At 37.6% G+C, this 23,333-nt stretch overlaps 1 protein-coding gene across 1 annotated transcript in view; it reads right to left on the minus strand.

Moving 5' to 3' along the window:
* Nucleotides 1-20,415, minus strand: part of LOC122797672 (leukocyte elastase inhibitor A-like) — a 353,252-nt gene extending 332,837 nt beyond the window's left edge. Inside the window, exons 1-3 of the mRNA XM_044066211.1 lie at nucleotides 20,409-20,415; nucleotides 12,657-12,664; nucleotides 1,096-1,274 (exon numbers count right to left, since the gene is read on the minus strand). Of these exons, the coding sequence (XP_043922146.1) occupies nucleotides 1,096-1,263 (168 nt within the window). The 5' untranslated portion in view covers nucleotides 1,264-1,274; nucleotides 12,657-12,664; nucleotides 20,409-20,415. The remainder of the gene's footprint in view (nucleotides 1-1,095; nucleotides 1,275-12,656; nucleotides 12,665-20,408) is intronic.
* Between the last annotated feature and the right edge of the window lie 2,918 nt (nucleotides 20,416-23,333).

Here is a 23,333-nt window from a genome sequence, read left to right on the forward strand (position 1 = left end):
TATGACTTTTAAGTGTTGAGCCAGGCATGTAGTTTTTGCAACATACACATCTTTACTTTATAAGCTAGTCTGCTTATTGGTTGTTGGAATATATTTATTTTTTTATGTATTACACAACCATTAAATGTGCTGTAAATATACAGGCAAAGCATCACAGCATGATATTGGTTTATTTTTGTACCATTAGTTAGGGTACAACAAGCCTATGCTGTTTGCAAAAACACTGAAATTGTTTGGAAATGTGCTTGCAAGCTGTGCATTCAAACTCTTATGGAATGTGCTTATCTATGTATGTCCTGTGCTGTGCCTAACAGGCAGTTAGCTCTAAGAGTGCTATATACACATGTCTTATCCTAAGATGAGTGTGCATAGCTTAGGAGCAGGAAAACAAGGAGAAGGAATCAGCACCTGGGTTTATATCAGGTGTGGTTTAAACTGAGCCAAAACTTTACAGCCTCTGCTGGTGTTAGAGCAATTGGCGGTTTTCCTTCCATGCCTGTGTTCCCAGTTATGCAGTATCATATCCATATACATTTCCTTCTCTTGCCAATGTTCCTTCAAATCTGTACTGGTACAAGACCTGAAATGGTGGGACAAAAGTTGTTTCTCTGCCAGGAAGGCCTTAAGGATTTTATGGTACAGACAGTAAAAAGCTTTGTTAAAGCTTACAGGGCAAGTCACAGTGATATGCTTCGTGCCTTGACAACAAAAGTGCAACAAGTGCAAGCCTTTAGCAGAAATTTGTCTTCTGTAGCAGCACCTCAACACGTGCTGAAGCCTGAATAAACACCAACAAAACAAGAAAGTAGTGTAAACTCCAAATTTTAAACTTTGTACAAATTAATCACATATGCTAGATATGTGGTTGACGTGACTTCAGCCCAGTTGTGCAGCGGAAAAGAAATGGAGTTGGGGAAAGGACCATCCCAGAGGTGGAGTCATATGTATTCTGGAAGAAAACAGTTGCACAGTGGCTCTAGTATCTGGGAGGTAAATCTTGTACACCTTGTAGTGTCTTGATGCAAAACCTAAACAATGTGTTTAAAACCTTAGCTAGAAAAAGAAGTTAAAATTTTAGCCAGGAAAATAACTTACCTTTGACATCTGTGCAGCAGTGGCATCTTTTGCTCCTAAGAGGACCATAGACAGTGAAGATGACATACTTAATGGAGAAAAGAAGATGTTGCAGACTTTATTTTCCTCAGTTATCTTCTTGTACATCTCCAAAGCAAAGGTGGTGTTTGCCTCACAAAGAGCAGCCATTGTTTTAAACCTAGTTGAAAACGAGAGATCTGTTAAATATGCAGCCTTAAGACTAATGTGAATACAATAAAAGACAAAAAAGCCTCCTCCAACCACAGATATTTCTTGTGGAAACTCAGAAATTTTATATAAATATTAGTTTTTTGTCCTTTGCTTCTGACATATTTAAGCTTCAGTTAAATTAAAGAATTGTAAGAAAACAAATAAAAAAACAGAATTAACTAATTGTCAGAATCCTTTCATGTTGTCACCATAATAGCAGATCTTCAGGCAGAGGACACTGCAGCAGTGATTTGTAACATCTGGGTTCACCTATTACTAAAGTAGCTTTGGTCTAGCCATTATTTTCTATATCAGATTCTTCTCTGCAAAGGCTAATGCCAGTCTTATGACAACACGGATACAGACAGCAGGTCTTGGAACAGCATTCCCATATGTAGAAACCACTGCAATATACCCCTTTCAGTTAAAGTCCTTCCAACTCATCTGATTCAGGCCTTGTAACAAAATGGCAAGTACTTCTAAGGATCTTCTTTCCCTTTCCTTAGCGATTAATGTTATTTTTGCAATTCTTAATTTTATTCATATTCTGTTAATAGTTTAAGCTATTTGTTTCTATCAGTTTAAGCTTATTTTTGCACTGTTATCCTCATTCCGACTCTGTAAACAACTCTATCAATTGTTTTAAGCATACCTCTCAACCATACTGAATTCCTCAGTATTTACCGGTTTTGAGGGCAAAATAACGGGGTGCCATGAATTCCCGAGTGGCCCCTTTAATTTCCGATTTATTTATTTACCTTTTTTGTATTACAACTTTAAATTTATTGCTAACGTCACCATGCATCACCAGCCTACAGAGGGCGTGTGTGAATGACATCAGCTTCATTGGACTGCTATTTTGAACCAGCTCTCTGATCACGTAGCCCAGGCCGGCATGACCCTGACCCTGAGTAGCATCCTGCCATCACCAAGAATGATACCATGGTATAAAGAAAAAATGATCAATTTCAACAATTGGCTACGTTTCTGGTGTCATTCAAAGGGGATCCAGTGTATGTCCTCCTGGGATGACATGCTTGACAAGCCATGCTGCTTCGCCAGAGACGGCTTGCACCTGTCACCCTTAGGCTTTTGAATACTGGCCAAGGCTCTTGCCACCCCCATAGTGCCTTTTTTAGGCATGGCTCAAAAGACAAACCCACCACCATAAATAGCACAAGTAACAAAAAAACTGAGAGTAATGCTACTCAATGCCAGAAGTCTAAACCTCAAAAAGCACGCACTCGAGGCACTCATCAGTATGGAGAAAATCGGTATATGTGCAGTAACAGAAACCTGGTTTAAGGTTCCAGAGAGCACTCCAGCACTACCAGGCTACAACTCATACCATACATTTCAGCCACAGAACCCAGACCGAAATACAAAAGGCGGGGCCGTATCCATATTCAACAAGGATACCCACACCTCCAGGTTAGTGGCACAGCACGATGCTTCAGAGATCATCCACGTGCAAATAACAATGGCAAAAATGCAATTCAAATTGTAGCTTGCTACAGATCACCCACCATGCCCCAGGACCACGTTTCTGGAAACACTGGGAAACATAAAGGTCCTACCAAACACCCTAATATTAGGTGATTTCAATTACCCAAACAATAATTGGGAGAACTACTCAAGTATCCTAGAATTTATACACTCAAATGCCCTGGATCAACTGATCAACACTCCCACCAGAGGTGACAACATATTGGACCTGGTCATCACCAACATGGGCGACCGGTGTTCCACACCGGAGGTCAACCCCTCGCTGGTTAGACATGACCATAAACAAATCACTCTGGATATCCACATTCCGCCCCCACCCCCGGACAAGGAAACCACCATGAAAAACTTTTCAAAAGCAAACTTCATGTTACATAAGACCGAGGTGGAAAGTTTCAAAGCTCCCACGCTAAAGGATAATGCTGTCTAAGCTGCAAAATCCTTTACTAATGCACTCTACGGGCACCTACAAGAATGCACGGATTGTGCTATCCCAAGCAAATCCAAGACCCACACCTCCCAGAAAAGGAAACCAGTCTGGTGGACCCCTGCCATAAACAAGCTATACAACAGAAGGAGGAAACTAGTACAGAAAAGAGTAAAATCCCAAGACGGGAAGAGCTCTCTGATCAGTATCAGCAAGAAACTACAATCCCTCATAAAATCATCCAAGGCGAGCTTCGAAAGAAAAATTGCCAAGGACTCCAAAGATAACCACAAGGCATTCTTTAGCTATGTCAAGAATCTAAGTGGCAATGTTCAGATCTGCTCGGAGGTAGTGCGGAATGGCACAAAATACACTGAACTGACCGATATCGCCAACATCCTGGCAAACAGGTTCAGTGCAAACTTCACCCCCCTCTCACCCCCAAAAGGGCCCATAACCATACCAGAAGAATGTAGAGCCCATGAAATCACAGACACTCAGGTTAAAACAGCCCTCTCCAAAGCCAAAAACACAGCATCAATGTGGCCGGACTGTGTCCCAGGCTGTGTCTTACATGAGCTCAAAGACAAACTAACCCCTAAACACACTGTTCAAACTCAGCCTCTCCACAGGCTACGTGCCCACAGAGTGGCACACAGCAATGGTTATTCCGCTCCACAAAGGTGGAGCCACAACAGACCCCCTGAACTATTGCCCTATAAGCCTGACTAGCTTGCCCTGCAAGGCTATGGAGTGCATCATCATGGAACTCATTAACAGAGACATTAGGAACCTCCAAACACTTGACTCTACCTAGTTTGGGATTGTTAAGGGCAGTTCATGCCTCCTAAACCTGGTGGACTTTTTTGAGACAATTACCAAGGCTATAGATGAGGGGAAGGTGATACACACAGCCTACCTAGACCTCGCAAAGGCCTTCAACACCATTTCCCATTCTGGTAATACAGACAAGCTCACCAGCCTGAGCATAAACCCCTATGTCACAAGATGAGTTGCCAACTGGCTCATGGACAGAACCCACATGGTAAGAGTTGCAGGAGCTGGGGCCGACTCTAAACTGGTTACAAGTGGCATTGCCCAGAGCTCAGTCCTAGGACCCCTCCTGTTCGGCATATACTTCCCAGAGGTACAGGCAAGCACAGGAGGACTATGGCTGACCAAGTTCGCAGATGACTGCAAACTAGGGGCTACAAATGACTCCCTGGCTGACACAGACATCCTCCAAAAGAGTCTCACTGAGACGGATACCTGGTGTCAAAATCATGGACTCAAGCTAAATGCCAAAAAGTGCACAGTAATCTCCTTTGGAAAAAACAAAGTACCCACAAACTACCACATAGGTGGTATTCCCCTAAATACGGAAGACATAATAAGGGATCTGGAGACTCAAGTAGACAGTAATCTCTCCTTTGATAATCACATTGCCAAAGTGGTTAGAAAATCCTTCTATGTGGCCCACCTAATCACAAAAGGGTTCGCATACAGATCAAAAGAGGTCATTGTGCCCCTCTACTCATCAGTCATCAGACCCATCATAGAGTACAACACCCCATTTGGGATGTACCTTACAAGACACCTGCAACAGCTGGAAAGACCACAGAAGTACCTCACCAAGAGGTTCACTGGCTTCAAACAGATGCCCTATGCAGCTCGACTGAAAAAACTTCAGCTGTACTCGGTTGCATACCGCCTACTCAGAGGTGATCTCTGCCTGACATACAAGGCCATGTTCAACCCAGAATTGATGGGACATGCTCCACCTAAAGAAAACCATATCCCCTCGAGCCACGCGCTCTAAGGATCTAAACCTCAGCACAACAATAAGTAGGACGTGCTGGAGGGAGAGATTCCTGTCCCAGAGACTTCCCATGCTTTGGAACAAGATTCCAATCTACATTAGACAGAGCTCCTCGCTAACACTCTTCAAGAAAAACCTTGACGAGTGGATGGGAAACAGAAAGTTTACCCTGGGGATCACTTCAGTGGCTCTGCTGGACAGAGGCACAGGGAACTAATCTAAGGGGTGGCGAAAGCCAACACATTCTGGCTAGGCTTATAAATGCCTTCGGGCAGATAGCCTAGTACCTACCTATGAATCTATGAACCTATGGAGGGAATATAGTAACAGTACACTTGCCCAGCACCCAACCAACTACATACCAGCCTCCAGGTAAGAAAAAATAGAATTGTAAGCTATCAAATAGAGTAACTGTATTTACAGGATCAAATAGTGTAACTGTGTTTATGGGCCCAGCTTATTGTATGTGTATTTTAGAAGCAGCCAGCAGAACAAAGAGCTCATCAGAACTTTGTGTTTCCGTTTGCTTTCTGCATTAAGGCAGTTAAGCAAGCAAATGAATCTCTAGTCCAATAAGCAAGTGAATCTCTAGTCCGTTAAGCAAATGAATCTCTAGTCCGTTAAGCAAGTGAATCTCTAGTCTGTTAAGCAAGTGAATCTCTAGTCCATTAAGCAAGTGAATCTCTAGTCCGTTAAGCAAGTGAATCTCTATTTATATTTATGGCAGTTAAGCAAGTGAAACTGTTTATTCATGTCTCTGATCTCTGCATTAAGCAAGTGAATGCCAGTCAAGTAATTAGTTAAGCAAGTAAATCTCCACATTAAGAAGGCAGTATGCAAGTCCATTAAGCAAGTTAATCTCTAGTCCGTTAAGCAAGTTATTTATTTAGATGTATGACAGTTAAGCAAGTGAAACTTGCATTAAGCAAGGTGGGGTGTGTGTGAAGTCCATCAAGCAAGTGTAACTGTTTATTATCTCTGCATTAAGTGAAGTCCATTAAGTAATTATTATTTCTGGTATGTGTGTAAAACGCTCCAGTTAACTATTACTGATGGTTAGTGTTAAGCTCAAACCCTATACCTTAGGTACAATGAGCAAGCACCTGAATTCCCTACCTGTTCCACCACTTGTGATTCCTTGTGGTTCAATGTTTGGCTCATGTAACTTTTGGTCTATTCCTCTTAAAATGTGTGTTTTTCCAGCAAATCAGTGAGAACTGAATTCACCAAATAATGATAGCTACTTAAGTTTCAGTCTTCCTATCTTTCAGGAAAGGCATGGTAACAGAAAACATTTTATTCTAGCAACTTTCCAAAGTTATACAAGCAATGTTTAAAATGTGTCCCTGTTTTTTGTGCCTCACCTCCCTCCCCAATAAATGTTGCCTTTTTCCAGATTTCTTGTGCTGCATAGTTCTTCAGGGGGAGAGAAGTTTAGTGCTGCTTATTCCAAGTCTGTTTCTGTTGTTAGTAACACCACAGGTAGAATACTTGCTTTTGATGCAGAAGGCTGAGGGTTCTACTCCCACAGTATGTAGATGGATTCCTGATACTGTACTGTGTTGTGCTTTTAAAGGGGGTGGATGCTGCAGTCCTGAGAATGTTCTCTTTGGTGGAGATACCTAGTAACTATGAACCTGTTATCAGTTTGCCATCCATTCCCTATTGCAATATTACTCGCTTATCATTTTTTAATGTAACATGCAATCTATTCCTCAAGGGTAACAGACACTTTATTTGTAGATGAAACAATGAAATTTAAAGTTGTTATTTAGATTACTTTTACTTCTGCAGAGACTGTGCATATTTACTGAAACTCATGGATTGTAGAATTTTGAGTAGACTTCTATGATGGGAATGTTCTGAAGTGGGCAGTTTTTGTCATTATTGGTTCATGCATTTTATTTCATTGCTTACTGGAAAAATATTTAAAACAATACATTTAAAATGCACTCCAACAAGTGTGCTGTATTATACAAGGAATATAATTTAATACAATCAGGAAGGTGTATTAAAGAACCAATGTATGCTTCATGTGCAAGGGGCCTCTGATCTGAAAACAGCCCAAAGGTAATCTTTATCCGCCACTGGCCAGATGCTTTTCTTTGAATGTGGGTTTCAATGCTGTTTCAATAAACATGAGTTTCAAGGACAGAGAAGTTTTAATGCTAAGTCTGTTTTCATTATGACACTGTACTGCTTTGTTTAGTAGATGTCTATTAGTGTCTGTGCTATAAAATGTAAAATAAAAGTTTTAAATAAAATCCAAATAATCATTGTAGAAGTAAAGCAGTATGCACATTAGTGTTTATGGTAAATGGGGTGAAATAGCCAAGTAATGGGACATTGGAATGGCCGCAGGGGGGACTTCTGTGTATGGGGGCCCCATTCAACCATGATTTTGTGAGGTGGGAAGGGTGGCAAACTCAAAGACAGCCCCAGGTGGCATAAACTCAAGCTATGCCACTGATCAGTAGGCCATGGAGAATGACTTTTGGAGGTCCTAGCAAACTATAATATTCTTTTGCCAAGATTAGAATATTGCCCACCATTAAATGCCCTACTTTTATCACAAAACCCACATACTGCAAGTCACCAAAAACAAAATCCTAAGTTTCACCATCTTCTCCCTTCCCAGTGAACATCATTGCTACACATTAAAAATTGTTACAATTTACTAGAGGGTCTGTAGCCATATTTTGGTTCTGTTCTTCAGTTTGTATTTGAAAGTTGCTATCTCACAATTCCGTTGAAGTGGGCAGGGTTACATAATTATGTACGTAAATTTTATATTAATCAGTGTGCAGATTTCTAAATTGTACCTATTTTTCATGGGCCTTTGTCCAGATTTCTGATGTTTCCGGGTTGAGAGGTATGGTTTTAAGCTTTTGTTTTGAAAGCTTCCATTAATAGCGTCATTGTATTTTTGCTGTTTATGCAGCCTAGCTGTTAGCAAAAAACAGGATTTAAGTCTAAAAAACAAACAGGCTAGTTCAAAAGGTTTCTGTACATGGAGGCTCTTTAGAAATATAACTGTTATTGACTGTTGAGTTATGACAGTTTTTTTTTTAATCCTCTGCACTTGTTTTAATTTTGGTGTTCATGTATAAATGGCAGAGCTGGAAGGAGTTTGGTTTACAATGTACACTACACAGACAGAGGTGATTTGATCTGATCTGTTTCCCTAATACCTGTAGTCTGATATTGGACACCCTGAGCTACCCCCCCCCCCAACTACTGGCTGCTGCCCTCTGTTTGTGGCACCATGTCATTACTCTAGTCACTGATAAAAGTGTTAGCCATTAGCATGGAGCTGTGCTTGAACTTGGGTTGCTGACTTTATTAAAGTGATTCACTGTAGACTCCACCACTCAAGCCTCCAACTGTACTATTCCAACACCCATTAAATACAAATACACATTATACTGTATTTCCCCCCACAAAACCAACAACCCTTCAACTACTTTAGCCTTTGAATCTTTACACAGACAACAATTAATCTACCTATTCAAAACAAAGTTTAGCCTGAGCTCTTCTTCAACGTGTAACTAAAAATTAAACTACTTATTCCCATTTACATTATCTGTACACTTCAGCTACTACTTACATACTTACATACATACAAACAAATATTTCGAGCATGGGCATTAATGTCCTTCTAGCTTGCCAGTATACCAAAACACTTGTTCTCATAGTAACTGTCCAGGCTGTTCTTAAAAATACTGAATAATTCCGAGGATTAACAAAAAAAAGCTTACTGCCACGGAGATCCCAATAAGTGCTCGTTCACCTCCAAAATCAGAATAACGTTAGACGAAAGCAACTATCATCAGCCACTTCACAGTTAAAACGTTTATTGCACAACAAACAAAAATAAAAACAGAACTAAAAACAGAATGAATACATGAACGGTTGTTAAGTGCTTTCACCCATTGTAATGGGCTTCTTCAGAACACTCCATAGTTTGTTCATACTCCTTAAATCACTTATGTGGCGACAAAATGCTTTCAAATTCTTAAAGGCATATTGCGCTCAAAGCATTCTAATGAAAACATTCCTATTTATTAATTATTTATTAAAAACACATTCCAGCAACTATCTTGCTCAACAATGTTATTAAATATAAATATTAAACCAAACCTAACCATCTAAAAAGTATTTCAAAAGTTAATACATATTAATACAAGGTCATCGCTAAACTGTCATGCTGCGAGACACTGCATATACTAATTAATTATTAAAGCTTCGTATGTCTTAGAAATACTTATATTAATACCATAGTATTACCTAAATTATTTAACAACCCAATAATAATCGATCATCGCTACAAGCCGACTACAAATTGAAACATACTGTCAACATCTTGTTCCTCTCATCACGGTGCCTTCTAAAATCATCTACTGATATATGTTTAAAAGATTTGCCTTTTGTTTGACCTTTCACTATATTAAAACATATTATAATATATGATTGAACACTTGTTGATGTTATTAAAACATTTTGAACATTTGAAAAAAAATTTTAAACAAAATACACCAATTGCATACTCGGTCCAGTGCTGTAATGTGTTCAATGTCAAACTAATATCCCTTACTGACAGTCTGAACTCAACATGATCTGTCAGTTTAAATCGAAAATTTATTGATGCGAGACTCAAACATATATATGAAAAGATACCGCCTATGGTAAAGGATTCCTGGGAATTATTGAGAGAATTCCCCAAAGACACTTGGAAGAAAGGTTGGATATTTGTCACGACAGATGTAATTGATTTGTTTTTGTGTATCCCGAAAGATGAAGGACTTGAAGCCTTTTGTAACAATGTAACTAAATATTCTGATTTAGAATGGGATGAAGTGAGTCTCATTATGGAATGCATGAGTTTGGTACTCGATAATTTCATCTATTTCGAAGGGGAACATTTCAAACAGACTAGAGGGGTAGCAATGGGAGCAGCTTGTGCTCCCATTTTTGCCAATTTAGTCATGTTGGATTGGGAACTCAATACCCTGTTCCCCAGTACATATTTTCCCAGCATCATGCATTATTCCAGATTCCTTGACGATATATACAGCTTATGGAATTCCAGTACAGATAAATTGGAAGATTTTATTCAGTTTTTGAATTGTAATAGTGAATTTTTGAAAGTCACACATTCTCATAACAAAGTAAGAATAGCTTATTTAGATACATATATCTTTGAACAGGAGGAGAAATTACATTCTAAAATTTACAGGAAAAACACGTTTTCGAATGATTATTTAGAGTTTAGTAGTTACCATCCCCCTAAGCTCAAATATAACATTTTTAAAGGACAATGTATCAGAGCTTCATGCATGACATCTGATCATAATATATTACTTAATGAAATACAAAATATAACTCACATGTTTAAAGACAGGGGATATCCCATAGACATGATGAATAATGTTACCCAATATGTATTAACAGAATGGGGGAAGAAATATAAGCCCCTGTTAGGTTTAAATAGTGTCACATACAGTGATACAAATACTAGTAGAAATATTATTAAGGGGACTATAGAGAATAATAACCATCAGAGATCTTATATTATGTTATATTGCCCCTTGTCAGGAGATATCAGAGATATAGCTTTCAAGTACTGGTACCTCATTACTGGTGATCCTGTCCTATCAGAAATAATGGGAACCAAACCCGGAATAGTATACAAGATGGGGAAGAATTTAAAAAGATTATTGGGACAACAAACACATAGTAATAAGACTAGTAGGACATCTAGGGTTAATCACACTATAAAATGTGGATGTTGCAATCAATGTAAATATATCAATGAAGGGAAGGAGGTATCGATCCATAACATTATGAAATCAAAAGTAAAATTTATCAGAGGCAATTGCAATACCAAAATGGTAATATACATAGTGGTGTGCAATCAATGTTCCAGTTTCTATGTGGGAAAGATGGTGAGAAGTCTAAATAAATGCATTTATGAACATATATGCAATATTAAGAAGAAAGACTCCACCAATGCTTTATTCAGACACATAGAAGCCAAGGGCCATACACAAGGTTTCAAATTTGCAATTATTGATACCATCAAACAGGACCCCAGAGGTGGCAACCAGGAAATGTATTTAAGCTTCAAAGAAGCATGGTGGCAATTATATCTAGATGCAAACTCACCACCTGGGTTAAATGACAGTATATCTCTGAAATCTATCTTATCTTTTGAAAAGTAGATGCCCCCACCTAACTAATAGAAAATAGTAGATAAAGTAGTTTGGTACATGACCATCGAAGGGGTGAACAGGGGAAGGTATAACATTAATGTATAAATACCATCAAATATTCATGAATTTATATTCTGCATTAAATTTCCATAAGAATAAACAATTAACTTGATTAAAATAATACAATACTGTATTTCAAATACAAATATTTAAAGTCATTTAGTTACAGGAAGATACATAGATTTCTTTCAGCATTTAGTACACTGTTTATTTATAGTATTCCCTTGGTCTAAATAGTTAGTTGTTAGGTATGCAATAACTATGACTGCATGTTATTATGAGTAAGGAAATAGTAGGCACAATAAATATAATAAAGTAGTTCCACACCCACACTGAGGATGTTGTTTTACAATAGTCAATTTATTATTTGACAAAGTCATTATTTGCTGGGTGTCTCATACGATGTATTATTAGTAACACAAGTCACCGAACTCATAGTTGGGATAAAATAAATCCTTCACACATATCTTAATCCGTTAGGTTATTCATTCCTTCATTATTTATAATGCATCCACTGTAAATTTGACGCAAGCTTTTTTAAGCATTTTTTAAGTATTGGATGTATATGTTTTTTAGATTTAAACTGACAGATCGTGTTCAGTTCAAACTGTCAGTAAGGGATATTAGTTTGACATTGAACACATTACAGCACTGGACCGAGTATGCAATCGTTGTATTTTGTTTAAAAATTTTTTTCAAATGTTCAAAATGTTTTAATAACATCAACAAGTGTTCAATCATATATTATAATATGTTTTAATATAGTGAAAGGTCAAACAAAAGGTGAATTTTTTAAACATAAATCAGTAGATGATTTTAGAAGGCACCGCGATGAGAGGAACAACATGTTGACAGTATGTTTCAATTTGTAGTCGGCTTGTAGCGATGATCGATTATTATTGGGTTGTTAAATAATTTAGGTAATACTATGGTATTAATATAAGTATTTCTAAGACATACGAAGCTTTAATAATCAATTAGTATATGCAGTGTCTCGCAGCATGACAGTTTAGCGATGACCTTGTATTATTATGTATTAACTTTTGAATGACTTTTTAGATGGTTAGGTTTGGTTTAATATTTATATTTAATAACATTGTTGGGCAAGATAGTTGCTGGAATGTGTTTTTAATAAATAATTAATAAATAGGAATGTTTTCATTAGAATGCTTTGAGCGCAATATGCCTTTAAGAATTTGAAAGCATTTTGGCGCCACATAAGTGATTTAAGGAGTATGAACAAATTATGGAGTGCTCTGAAGAAGCCCATTACAATGGGTGAAAGCGCTTAACAACCGTTCATGTATTCATTCTGTTTTTAGTTCTGTTTTTATTTTTGTTTGTCGTGCAATAAACGCTTTAACTGTGAAGTGGCTGATGATAGTTGCTTTCGTCTAACTTTATTCTGATTTTGGAGGTGAACGAGCACTTTTTGGGATCTCCGTGGCAGTGTTCTTAAAAATATCTAAACTAGTACTTGCTTTAATGTAATTTGGTAGTCTGTCCCATGCATTAGCTACTCTGTCAGAGAACCAATTAGTACACTTCTCATTCCTATAGAATCTTCTGCATAGGTTATCTGATGATTCTCTAGTACTTTTTGATAACCCCAAACATTCCCAGAGATAGTTGTCTCTAAATGCCCTATATACCTGAGTAAGATCTCCTCTTAGATATCTGCAAGAGACACTGTACAGGTTCAAACATTTTAGTCTGTCATAATAAGTTAAATTTTCACATCCATGGATACCCTTGGTATATTTCCACTGTACTCTTTCCAGTTTACTAATGCTTGTTTTCTTATAGGGTTTCCATATTGTTATTCCATACTAAAGTTTGGGTTTAATGTAACTAACAAACAATGACTTCATTACTTTTTAATTCCTAGATGTTATACATCTTGTTATACAACCTATAGTTCTATAACTATCATTAACCAATTGGTTGATATGATTAGAAAAACGCATAGCTGAATCTACCCATGTACCCAGGTCCTTAAATGAGTTTACAGTTTCAATCACTGTGTGCTGTGTTAAATATTCACCTTTCAATTTGTCTCCCAAATCTCATATGCTTAGTTTTTGATGTACTTATCAGCATATTATTCTTTTTTGCTGAAATGGTCAATTTAGTCAAGTTATTTTGCAGACATGCCTTATCTGTAACATATGTAATCAGTTTACCCAATTTTAGGTCATCTGCATATAAACTGTAGAATACCTCAGACGAAAATGTTAGGTCTGAAAGATACAATCTAAACAAGTAAGGGCCTAGGACAGAGTCCTGTGGGATACCTTGACTGTAACCAAGGATTTCAACTGTCCAGCTGTTGCATGACACTTGTCATGCCCTATTTGTAAGCCATGCTGCTATCCATCTTTACAAGAGTACATCAATACCTAGTTGTACTAATTTATTGATCAGTGTTTTGTGTATATCCCTGTCAAATGCTGAAGTTAACTTTATACAAATTACACCACAGCACAATTTTTCATTCATAGCTGTTATTATATTGTTACAGAACATCATGTTACAAGTGGTAATAGATCTGTTTTCAACATATGCATGCTGATATATGGTTTCAAGTCCCAACATACAAAGTCCTGCCAATAATTTATCCAATATTACCGTCTCCATTATTTTTCCACAACATGAATGTAGACTTAAGAATCTATATGACTCTGGGGTTGTCCTGCTCCCCTTTCCCTTAAAGACAGGTTTAATAAGTGCATGCCTCCAATGTTGAGGAACCACCCCGTACTTATTTGACCTAGTGAATAATAAATATAATGGTACAGTAAGTTCTTGCTGAAGTGTTCTCAGGTCATTGTTACTAATTACGTCTCCTCCCTCTGCTTTGTTTGGATCCAGTTTGTGCAGTTCTTTTTCAATATAATCTAATTTGATTCCAGTATCAGGGGTTAACTGGGATGTCACTATGACAATTTATCACCCCTTTTGTGGAGCTAAACTGTTTTGCATAAGATTTTGTAATTATATCTATAATCTAGTGTTTCTGTGAATAAATTTTAGAATTTTAGAATCTGCACACAGTTTACCAGTTTGTGTGTCTTTATTCCTTCCACATCTTATGCATCTATGAAAAGGTTTCCTATTATGCTCAATATCTTTATATAAATTTTCTTCAATTTTTTTCTTGATCTTGTCTCACACTATGCTTAATCTGTATGTCCAGCTTGTTTATTTCAGTTTTCAAAGTTGTAGTTCAACCTCATTTCCATTTCTTATATTTTTTGTTTCTCACCTTAATCAGATATCTTGTTCTTATGGAACTATATTCCCCTGACGTTGTATGCCTAGATCCTGATGTTAAACTTTTTTTTGACTTTTTGCACTCAAACAATTTTTCTTTAAAAACTTTCCACATTCCATCTGCAGTTTTTCCACTAAACACCTCACTCCAGTTAGTTTTACATAGTGACTGTTTTGCTTCTGTACATTGGTTTAGATTTCAGTTTGGCAGAATTATCTAGCAACAAATGAACCTTTATAACTCCATGACCACTGCACATCAGTAGTGGTAAAACTTGACTTAAAGTTACAGTATTTATTTAGGAACACAAACAATGTCTAGAATATTCCATTCCCTGGTAGTTTTTTTTTTTTTTACATTCTGAAGCAATTGTTGTTCCTGAATATACGCTGTAAATAATTTCCTTACCAACGTTGTTGAATCAATAATATTCCAATCTGTTTCTGGTAAATTTAAGTCCCCAGCTAATATTATTCTTCCCACCTGTGTTTCATACAAGAAATATATGAATTCCTCTATGTCATCTGCACTTGACCTTGGTGGTCTATATACTCCAACAATTGTTATATGTTCCAGGGGTGGCTTTATTGTCACAGTTAAACAGACTATAGTATTGGTGTTATCACTGAACATGTAATAATCACAGGTCTTATAACTATCTAATCCCCATCATAACACCTCCACCTGATTTTTTGTTAGAATGTCTGTTACAGTAGAAGCATTTATACTCTGATAGAACTGGTTTACAGTCATTGTTATTTAACCATGTTTCACAAACAATAGCAACATCAATCTTGTGGGAACGTAGCAAATTTTCCAATAAAACAAAAATTATTACTAATGCTGTTAGCATTAACAACCATCAGAGATGCATCAAATGTTGCTATCTGTGAACTGTTAAATTTTCAATCTGGCAAAATCCTGCCTAGTGTTTGTACTTCAGCACTGGTCATTAAGGTCAGCTGACTTGTTTTCCTTTTGTTGACAACCTCTTAGTACTTGGTGGCCTCAGACAGTGTAGAAACTGCAAATAATCCAAACTCTGTGAGAGTTACACATATTTAACTAATTTGAAGGCATCCGTCACACCTAAAAACATGCACAGTGAACATCATAAACTCATGCCTTCACCTAAACTCCGCTACATTCTCATCAAAATCACTTTAAAATGTTATATCAGCAAAAATACCAAAGAGGCCTCACAGCAGACGCTTGCAAAAATCACTCCAGATGCAAAATCTACCAGAAACATTTAATACAAAGTCCAGCAAAAACGTTAAGCATAAAACAGGTAAGCACTTTCACAAATATCCCATTTGCTTCATCAGACCTTTACATAAAACTTCAGAATCCCCCATTAAATACAGTGACAATTTTCAAAACAGCCAATCAAACAATTTCACATAATGTCACAGCACATAAACATTCAACACTCATAAGAATTTAAAGTAAAAATTTAAAGTAAAAATTTCTTATGTTTAGAATCTCATTCTTCCATATCTATCAAAAAGGTCAAATAAATAAGATTTTCTAAGTGTATAGATTATTATAAATATACTTTATCCATCTCACTTTCTAAGCTTCCTATTCTTCAACTTAGGTGTTATTAATATATGGTCATTTAAACCCTTCCCTAAATCTGCTCTCAATCTAATAATCCAATATATCCAATGGGATATTTGTGAAAATGCTTACCTATTTTATACTGAATGTTTTTGCTGGACTTTGTATTAAACTTTTCTGGTGGATTTTGCATCTAGAGTGATTTCTGAGAGCATCTGCTGTGAGGCTGCTTTGGTATTTCTGCTGATATTTCTTGATTTTGTACTGAAAAGCAGCATTCTTCCATGTGGAATTTGTGCATTTTTTACTTTAAACTGTTATATGTTGAGGTCATTAAAACATCTACAAAAGCCTCCTACAATTGGCAAAGATATAGCCCAGTGAAAAATTCTCCAACTTAATAACCCCATGCACACCTACAGCATTATGTCGCTAAGAATCAGATTACTCCCAATTTTGTGCCCCTAAACTTTAAACATTAAACAAAAAGGTCATATGATTGGTGATTCTTCTGTTAGTCATACAGATTCTCTACTCACAAAGCAGGACAAAGATGGATTTACAGTCATCTGCTTCATAGTGTCAGGACATCTGCCTTTACAAGGGTCCTAAAGACATTTTCCGGGGCAAATATGATTATGAAATGGTGGTGAACCATGTGGAATTGAATGACCTGGAAATAAAGCTCCATGTTATGTGGAAAAGGACATGTCACAATTTTTCATACCTGTAACGAATGCAAAAAAAGACTATGCTCTGAGGTGGAATCCTTCCTCCACCAACAACGATGCCCAAGTAAAAAGGAAGGATAACTGGTTTCAACAACTGGTTTAATTGGTGTCACTTGAGGAGGGTCTTTTATGTGGCAGCATAGGCAAGATGATTTACAGTGCAACTTGTTTCACCAACAATGACCTGCACCTCTTGCTCAAAGGCTACCACATAACTGTCTCTTTATTTATTTTATTTATTTGTTTGACATTTGTTTATTGGGAAAGTCCAACTGGGCATGTATCCCATTTTCAGCAGTGGCCTAGAGAGAAAAGCTCCAACATACATAGTTCAGTTAACAAACTACATATATTATCACATGAAGTGGAGTAACAAATAGTTAAATTGACATACAGGATAAATAAAGTCAGATGAAAACAATCATACAATGAACATTAAACAACAATCATGGGATATTGAACATACTGAACACCTAATAAAGTACAATCAATAGTGATAACCAATGGTAAAGATGTTAAGCATTTAAAATATGGGCAAAAGACTATGAGAAAGGAAAGAGGTTTTGCAGTTGGGGGGAGATTAGAAAACAGAGTTAAAGTAGGGAACTATCAGAGAAGTAAGTGGTGATTTGGCTAATAAGAGAAGGGAGGAAAAGGAAAGTAGAAAAAGAAGAGCAAGGGAAAAAGAAGGGAGGAGGAAGGAAGAAGGAAGAGAGGGGAGAGAAAGGAAGGGAAGGAAGGAGTAACTTGTAGTGTTAGCCTGGTGTAAGACATATACAGGGCCATGAGTTAAGGAAAAATCTCTTTAGACATTGTTTAAATATGTGACTAGATAGCATTGATGTAATATCTGTAGGACCACTGTTCCAGACCTTGGCTACTGAGTAGGAATATAGGCAATGACCAATACATATTCTGGGTCTATAGATTTCAAGGAGGTGCTCCTCAGATGAGTGAAGAGGGTGATGAGGGAGGTAATGTTTAAGAATGGTGCTGGTTGCTGGGCAGGATGAGGATTTATATACCATTTTATGAGCAAGAAGGAGTTGGGTGACCTTGAGGTAGTAAGGTAACTCAAACCAGTTTAAATATCTGAGGGTGGAGCAGTGGTGGGAGTTGTACAACTGACTGCAAATCTAGATAGTTTGCTATAGCAAAACTCCAGTTTTGATCTTAGAGTGATCTGAATGCTGGTGAAAATGAGTGAGGCATATAGTAGTGAAGGAAGGAGGTATGTATGTATGAGACTAACTCCCGAGGAGTTGGTAAGGAATATTTTTGATCTATAGAGCATGTCCAGTTTTTGGTGTGTTGTTTTTATGCACCTTTGAATATGAAGATCTAATATCAGTCAATCATCTATTATGACACCAAGTAACTTTGTATGAGGTAGAACTCTCAACAGTACTGAAACTGAAGAAGATATTTTGAATGTGTCTTTTACTTGTGTTTGGGATTTGGGGAGAAACAAGAGAAGTTTTGTTTTATTTGGATTTAGGAAAAGCTGATCATCACTAAACCAGTTTTCAATAGAGATGAAAGCCTACTGAGTGGGTCTATATCATGAGATCAACAGGTGAAAATGGCAAAATTCACTTGTTTGACACCAAAATGTCGAACTCCAAGTTTCCTGAATGGCCAAAACACTGACTTCTTTCCAACTGAAAGAAATTGGTTGGCTAAACACCAACGCCACACTAAAACAAACATATTTAAGTGGGGGGCTTTACCCCCTACAGACCCCAACTTGGGGGGCTGTGCCCCCCACACACCCCTAACTAAATATTCTAACTCCGAGACCGCACTACAGTCAGGGAAAGGGCAGGTGTCACAGAACAGCCAACCAATTTCTTTCCGTTGGAAAGAAATCTGTGTTTTGGCCGTTTGGGAAACTTGGAGTTCGACATTTTTCTGTTGAACAAGTGAGATTCGACATTTTCACCTGTCGCTCTCATGAAATAGATCCTGCTGAGTGATAGAGTGTAACTGGGAAAGACTCTTAGATGAGTAAATGACAGTGGAGTCATCTGCATATTGTATAAGTATAGCTTCTTGGGAGGATGTATGTAGATCATTTATAAATATGTTAAAAAAGAAAGGGCCAAGTACGGAGCCTTGTGGAACACCTGTATTAAACGGGAAAAAAGATGAGTGAGTAGAGAGCCATTTAACTGACTGTAGCCAGTTAGATAGGTAGCTAGAGAACCAAGTGACTGTTATACTGAAAAAGTCTAAAGCAGACATTTTGAGAGTAGTTTGGTATGTGACACTGTATTGAATGATTGAGAGAGATATAAAAAGAGGGAAGAAACTAATTTGTCATCTCTGACTTTAATGATGTGGTCCAAAAAGATAATAAGGGCATTAGTGCTACGATCTGGGTGAAAGCCCTGTTGGGTAAAGGTTAATAGATTTTCTTGGAGTAAGTACTGTAAAAGTTCTTTATGAATACATTTTTCTAATATCTTGGAAAGAGGGGACAAGACTGCAATTGCTCTGAAGCTTGTTATTTCAGTGGAGTTTCTCCCTTTATGAAGAGGAATAATGTAAAATTTTTCCAGAGATATGGAGCATATGACTCATAAATGGATTGATTAATCAAGATAGAGACTTGGTAGGCAATAGAGGACCAGCAATATTTAAATAACCATATGGGTGATTATCTACAGAGGGTGAGAGCAGGGCTCAAGATTGTGTAATACATTTTTATATAGGAAGTACAGACAAATTTTAAGTTGAAAAGGGCATTGTTAGAGTTTTGAATTTTGTCAGGGGTGGCACGATTCTGTAGGGAGTTTTGGATAGGGTGGCTACTGCATTCAATAAAGTGGGAGGCAAATTTAGAAGCAATTTCTAAGGGTGAGATGTTGGACAAGGGCTATGGGTATTAGGAGTTCCAGGGTATAAAACTTTCTTGATAGTGGACCAAATTCTGGGGGAGGGTTGTGTTTTTGGCTATCCTGTGGGTTACAGTAATATTTCTTATCAGCAGTAGCTTGTTTTTTTCTCATGTTTCAAAGTTGTTTGTAGGTCTGTAGTTGAGCTTGAGACTTACTTTTGCCAGTTTCTCCAAGCTTTCTCTCTTTCTTTTGCATTCATTGTCTACTAGAAGGGGATAGCCAGACTGACTGGTTGAATTTAACTCTCTTTTTTCTTACAGGAGTGAGGCTATTGAGAATGTCAAGAAATATTGCATTAAATTTTAGAACAGCATTATCCAGTGTTAGGGAAGTCGCTGTGGTACAGCGGTAGCGTTGTTGCCTCACAGCAAGAGGTTCTCCTGTTTGATTCTCAGCTGAAGTGCCTTCTGTGTGTAGCCTGCATGTCCTCCCCATGGTCGAGTGGCCTCCGAAAGACATGCGTGAATGGGCGCGCCTTCGCTGAAGGTTGGGCATTGGGCTGGCAACTCGGCACCATAAAAATCTACTGCCAATCATTAGCAGACTGGAGTGACACTGTGGTGACCCCTAACTGGGAAAAGCCGAAAAGACAAACAAACATTATCCAGTGTTAGGGAACAGAGGATGGAACAATTAATGTTATTAAGGATGTCATTAAAGATCTTGGAATTGAAATTTGAGATGTTACACCAGTCTTTATAAAGATGCTGTTTGATATGGTGAGTTGCTAGTCTCTGAACATAGGTGGGATGGGAGTCTGGGGGGGATTTGGAGAGTTATAAAGGTATTTGAGACTAGGATCCAGTCCAGAGTAGTTCCAGTGTTATTAGCTTTGTTGAAGTGAATATGGGATGTTATGAGTTGTTTGAAGCAAAGATTGATACTAGTGGAAGGGAAGTCTGATGTGAAGGTTTACCAGTTAATATTGACATCAACAAGAATTATTATTTCATGAAAAATAGAAATAGATGCCCAATGTAGGATGTCTTCCAGAAAAAGGATGTTGTTTCCTGGAGGAATATATAGGGCAATTAGACATAATGTTTTATGTTGTTGTGTCTTTTGGCTTTTCCTGGTTAGGGGTCGCCACAGCGGAACTCATGTCCACTAATGTTTGGCAGTAGATTTTTACGTACCGATTTGCCAGCCCTGATGCACAACCTTCAACAAAGGTATGCCCATTCACGCATGTCTCCACAAAGAAGATGCTCTAGCTAAGAATCGAACAGGACAACGTCTTACTGTGAGGCGACATGCTCATTTAATTTACAGTGAAAGACAAGGGCCTCAGCAGAGAGGAATTCAGGTAGAGAAATAAAAAGAGAAACAGAGATATGGTTAGAAAACATAATTTCTACACCGGCACCAATTTTATTTAATCTGTCAGACCAGATGATAGTATAGCCAGGGGGTAGAATTTCAGAGTCTTTTATATGTGGTTTGAGCCAAGATTCTGTAAGAATAACACCTGGGGAGTAATGAGTGAGCCAGCAATGAAATTCAGTAACTTTGTTTACTATACTTTGAATATTTATGTATATGATTTTCAGTTTTAGTAAATATTGCTACAGTAGAAGAGGGAGCAGATGGAGAAGACAGGCAGTCGGGACCTAGGTTTGGGTGGACGTCACCACATAATATGATCTTTTTACAGTATGCATACACTACTGAGGGTTTAGGTATGTTGGTATTAAATTTAAATTTTATCTTATATGGATTGGGAGAAGGGTTAAGAATTTTATATATGCAAATGAGATGAGGGGTAAGCCAAATAAGCTAGCATCAATATTGATAGTGAATGGCTGATAAGTGACATGGGCAGTGTGATTAAGGATGGGGGATTGCAAAATAGGTGCAATAAGTATCATATAGCATGTAAGGCATAATAGTAGTAGGAGTAAGTGTGTGGGCAGAAAGATGAGGAGCACATTTGTTGTGTATTAGAAACAAGAGTCTTGAATACAATGATGGAGAATAAATGGTATCTGTATATATAATTATGTTATAAAATGAAATAAAAAGAATAAAAAAAATAAAAATAAAAATAATTAGGTAGGAATTTGAATAGGTATGTAAAATATAGGATGGTAAGTATGTTGTGCAGAGAGAAGGCTGAAAGGAGTAGAAAGAGGACAGCTGTAGAAATATAACATATATAAAGAAGAAAAAATGCTAAAGAGAAGGAGTGTAATAGGAGGCAATAGTGGGTGTAAACAATGGGATGGAGGCGGAGGATTGCTATGGAACAGGGGAATAACTAGATAGGTGGAGCCACAAGGATGGATATGTGAGCAGTATGATTCGAGTAGTGGGTGGTAGTGACAGATGAGGGGTAGCAGAATCAAAGTTTTCTGGATAGGAAGAGGATGAGTTATGCACAGGAAGAGGAGGGTTTTGTGTAGGTAAAAAACTAGGGATAGTGAGGGTGGATGAGTTTTGGAGGTAGGGTAGGGGAGCAGAGTGAGCCAAGCAAAGTGAGGGTGAACTGAGTGGGCTGAACCAGCTGAAATGACAAAGTAGTATGGAAGAGGAAAAAAAACTATCTGTAGACTTAGGTGAGCAAGGAAAGAAGTCTTATGTGGTAGAAAAAGTAAAAATGTAATGTCACTAGAAAAGCTGTTAAAAAAGAGCAATGGTGCAGAGTCATAGTAATTATACTTCTGAGAGTCCAGTTAATAGATATTATACCATCATGCCAAATTCAAACCCCAATTTAGACAACAATTCTCAACAAATTGCCTGTTTTTTGAGGCTCACCTGCATCTGGAACATATCCATGTTTGCGTAATTATGGAGACCTGGTATAAATGTACAGAAAGCATTCCATCTCAGTCTGGATTTTGCACCTTAGCTTGTCTTCAGGCCTGATGGTAAATGCAGCAGTGTCTCCATATTCCTTAAAGATCCTATCACCTCCACACATATTCTCAGAGACTCACAAACATAATTCACAGGACTCCAGCTCACCATAAATAAGACAGATTTCTAATACATAGCCTGCTAGATCATGTCCCCACATGTCCATGTTTAGTTCCTTGAAGTATTTGAAGATCTCCTTATTAACAATATCTCCATTATTTTGGGGGACTTTAATTACCCCAAAACCACAACACCTGTACCAAGAACTTCTGGACATATCTTAAAATTCCTCTGGAAAAGATAGTTAATAAACCCACCATAGGATATAATAGGATATGTTCTAGATCCATTCCTCATGAATACAACCTCTTTATGTATTATTTCCCCTGGTCTCTCCTTTCTCAGTTAAGTCAGGCCATTAATTTGGAATCTCTAAATTTAAGGTTATCCAATGGGCAAATCTCATCCAATTATATGTTGAAAACTCCAAATACACAGCACCAGCTCAGATGCTGAATCAGCAGTTAGCTTCACAAAGGAATTCTATGCTTTCTTGGCCAAATGCATAACATCACAAAACCAGAGTAAACTACTATGAGAAATTCAAAAACAAACCACTTTGGTGGTTCACCAGCATATACAGCCTTGACAACAAAGGGTGGGGTGACTTTTATATTATA

This window comes from Protopterus annectens, chromosome 3.part1 (assembly GCF_019279795.1).
Source record: "Protopterus annectens isolate FY-2018-M chromosome 3.part1, PAN1.0, whole genome shotgun sequence".
NCBI lineage: Eukaryota > Metazoa > Chordata > Ceratodontiformes > Protopteridae > Protopterus > Protopterus annectens.